At 37.5% G+C, this 3,862-nt stretch overlaps 1 protein-coding gene across 1 annotated transcript; it reads left to right on the top strand.

Annotated features, from left to right (window-relative positions):
* The first annotated feature begins 1,878 nt into the window (after positions 1–1,878).
* LOC104236446 (uncharacterized) lies at positions 1,879–3,745 on the top strand. Its single transcript, XM_009790369.2, has 4 exons — positions 1,879–2,150; positions 2,265–2,300; positions 2,377–2,547; positions 3,372–3,745. Exons 1-4 carry the CDS (start codon positions 1,914–1,916, stop codon positions 3,588–3,590), a joined length of 663 nt encoding a protein of 220 aa, XP_009788671.1. The 5' UTR covers positions 1,879–1,913; the 3' UTR covers positions 3,591–3,745.
* Positions 3,746–3,862: the final 117 nt, after the last annotated feature.

Raw genomic sequence — 3,862 nt, 5'->3', positions numbered from 1 at the left:
TGAAAAACGTTCACTGCCTTCAGCGCCCTGGACGCTGGGTGCGGGGGTTTTCCTACTTCGTTCGAGACAATGTTATTTCGGCCTTATACAATCCCAACTCGTATAAAAGGAGTCCTAAACCTAATTTGGAGGATATCTAACATACTTTAAAGGGGACTTCAAGGGGGGAACACACATCATGCTTGGAGGAGGCTTCTAACTAGTTTTTCTTCTTTTTTCTTCCTTTAATTTCATAGTTCTAGAGTTTTGGGTGCTACATGAACGTTGTAGTTTGAAGCTTGAATTGTTCTTATTATTTTATCATATTGGTTTATTTATTCAATCTTGCGCTTAATTATTTGATTGCTTGATCACCAATTGAATACTATCAACGAATCTAGGATTGAACTCGGGAGAGGGAATTCTAGATTGCATATAAGATTGAGTAGAGCAAGATCTTAACTCTTAGGGAGGGCGGATTTGCGGTTAGGATAAGAATATACCTAATCGCCTTGCTTGGTTACTATACAGGAATTATCAATGCGTTCTTGTTAATTCTAATTCCATAGGAATATAGGCGTTAGATTAGCTTGAATAGGCGAGTTGTACTTCAGGAGAAGGCTACGAGCAATATTAAACCTGTCAACCAATAAACCAGATAAATTAATTAGACGATTTACGTGAAAAACTCAACGAGATTGTTAGCTAACCCATAGCTCTAGAATATTCTCTCCCATTGAATTCGTGTTTAAACTTGTCGTTGTTTTCTCTAATCTCTTAGTTTGTTACTTTAGATTAGTTTTAGCTAAATATTCATACTTTAGGATTTGCTTGAATAGATTAATTGTTTGGTTTAATTTAGTTGATAGTTAATCACAAGTCCCTGTGGGTACGATATCTGGACTTACAATCCTATATTACTTGTCGACCACGTATACTTGCGTGTGCGTTTGGGAGCAACAGGAGGATTGTGTGTTTACAGTGGGATCGGGTTGCGAGCAACAACGAATTGTGTATGTTGTTTTCGTTGATGTTATTATGTTGCTTTCCAGCATTTTTACATGAAACTATGAGATCGGTTATTCTGGGTTCTCTGACTGTGATGATTGAGTTCTTTTTCATAAATTAACTGCCTTACTTTCAATTCTTGTTTTCCTTCCTTGTTATTATTATATACTGCGTACAAGTTATTATAAGTGCCCGCCTTAGCCTCGTCACTACTTCGTTGAGGTTAGGCTCCGCACTTACAGAATATATGTGGTAGGTTGTACTCACAATGCAGATTTCAGAGTGGGTTCCAACGGCGTCCAGTAGATTCACTCGGATCCAGTTCTTGACGGAGACTTGAGGTACAACTGCACAGAGTTCGTAGTCCTGAAGTCGCCTTCTACATTACCTTAGCTTTTTATTTCGATTCAGACAGTCATGATTTCATTTAGACTATTATTTGTAGTACTCTAGACGCTCGTGTATTCGTGACACCAGTTCTGGGATTTGTAGTTGGATATCGCTGTTTATCAGTTTAATTACTCTATTTCAGTTTATTCAACTTATTGGTTTTCATTTGATTTGAATTGTTAAAAATGGTTAATAACTGCATCTAACGTTGGGTTGCCTAGCAAGTGAAATGTTAGATTCCATCACGGTTTCGAGGGTGCGAAATTCCCGGTCATGACAATGTACGAAGTGTTTTTGGGAAATATGGTGGCTTATCGCGGAGAAAATTTATTAACAAATATTTGCTTAATTTTTTTTATCACATTTCATAATTAAGCCATATAATTTTTTACATTTTTTATCACATTTCATAATTAAGCCATATAATTTTTTACATTTTTTATCACATTTCATAATTAAGCCATATAAATTAATGTGAACATGGGTGCTAAAAAAAGGGTACAGAGCATGGGATTAAGCAAAGTGTGGTCGAAGAGATGTGGTCTTGTGTCTTTCCAGGAATGGCAAGTGCTCCTCCATTCCCAATTAGCTTCTTGCTTTCTCCTCGCAGCACTGCACATTTCACTTATTTCCTCCCATCACTTCAACAACTTGAAGGAAAAAGGAGCAATTTCAAGACTTGCCCTTTATCGCATTACTCAATCAAATGTTCATCCCCGACTCAGGGATCTACTGCAGACGATAGCTTTTTCCAAGAAAACAAAGAATTAAATGTAACTCTCTCTCTCTCTCTCTCACACACACACACACACACACACACACACACACAGACATCCCATGTTCCTGATCAATATTCTGATTTATTTTTTTTCTTTTTGTGGGATAAGAACCAAGAGAGCAAAGGGTTTTGGAAGAAATGGAAGGTAAAGAACACCCATCTCCTATTTTGGTGAAAATCACTTTGGCATTTGGTTAATTGACTGGGTGCTTGTTCATCAGGAAAACTCAGCGGAGATGAGCGCAAAGTTAGCAAAGCTGGGGCTTGCAGCTGTTCTGGCTTATGGTCTGTTTGATGGTGTCACATACACTTGCTTCTTTGTGCTTGCATTCTTGGGCTATGAGAAGAGTACTGGGAATAATCCTGCTGCAAATCTCCAAGCCCTCTTGGGGGTAAGTAATGCTTACCTACTCATGTTAATATAGCGGAATCGATTTGGATGAACCTAGTCTTAGGAAATCCATTAAATATGTATAAATACTTAATTGCAACTAAAACGAGTTATGAGTTCAGCGACAAGATTTCCCGAACCAACTTTGGTGGGGGTTGTAGGTGTAGAATGTACCATTGTATATCTTTCTGGCAAAGGTTTTGAGCTTGGCATATATATACACACACACAAACATTGAAAATTGTAAATGTATATATAAGTCGAGCTAAAAGTAGTGGATGCATCAGCAGCCGATACATTGTCCACTAGGTTTGAGACACTGGTTTTCATATATGTTAAAGAATGTGGTATGAATGACCTTTGGAAAAGGTCGCTTTAATTTTGGCCTGAAGAAACAGAATGGCTAATTAATAAAAGGAAGAGATGGTCTTAGTTTTGGCTTAAAGGAATGGAGAACTGATTTTCTAACCTTTTTGGTGCAAAGGTTAAAGGGGGTGACCTTTTTTTTGAGCTAAAGAAAAGGAAGATTCATGACAGCATCATGAAATGCACTAGCAAATTTGTGTTGTTCGCATTTTGGATACGGAGTGAATGCTTATAAATTAGCATCCTCATTTATAATAAAGCATCCAATTCAAGTTAAGGATGTGGCATGCCAAATTGCCTTTTCATTGAGCAGCTACTGTTGATATACCATTTACCAAACTCGAAAGTTTCATAGTGTCAATTTGCAGCTTACTTCCCAGTTTGATGTATGCTATTTCAATTGCCCACTTGTGCATTTTCATTTCTGCTTTGCTCAAAACACACTCTTCATAACGGCAGATTATAATCGCGATGTGGGCGGGAAATAATGTGACAAGGCCATTTAGGGTAGCAGGAGCAGCTGCTTTGGCACCTGCCATTGACAAAGGACTAAGAAGAATCCAAAAATACTTCAACTTTCCAAGTCTTGTATATGCTTTTGCTTTAGTAGTTGGTATAGTTGCTGGGACATGTTTCACCATTATTGGTTTACTCATCCTCTCAAGATGGGGACAGTGAAATTAGCTGGATATTTTGTTTGTCATCTGTCAACGGTTACTTGTGTCATTGAGATAGTTTTGATTTTATCCTTTTTCGTTTATACTGTCTTGTTTCCTCAGCATACGAAAGTAGTATACTCATTCTACTTTTAGCTCTTTATACTTTCCTTTTTATTTTCTCTCGTCGAGAATGGTAAGTACTTTCAAATAGCTTTTCTTATTTGTTTATATTTTGCGGTGCTTGCTCGTGAAAAGCTGGAAACATATCTTCAAGATATTAGCTAAATGCCC

This window comes from Nicotiana sylvestris, chromosome 6 (genome assembly GCF_000393655.2).
Source record: "Nicotiana sylvestris chromosome 6, ASM39365v2, whole genome shotgun sequence".
NCBI classification, from domain to species: Eukaryota; Viridiplantae; Streptophyta; class Magnoliopsida; order Solanales; family Solanaceae; genus Nicotiana; species Nicotiana sylvestris.
This window is presented reverse-complemented; position numbering and strand designations above follow the sequence as displayed.

Coding starts and splice junctions, on each gene's coding strand:
- LOC104236446 (XM_009790369.2), top strand. CDS start 1,914: ATGTGGTCTTGTGTCTTTCCAGGAATGGCAAGTGCTCCTCCATTCCCA. Junction 2,301..2,376: donor GGTTTTGGAAGAAATGGAAG/GTAAAGAACACC, acceptor CTTGTTCATCAG/GAAAACTCAGCGGAGATGAG. Junction 2,548..3,371: donor ATCTCCAAGCCCTCTTGGGG/GTAAGTAATGCT, acceptor TCATAACGGCAG/ATTATAATCGCGATGTGGGC.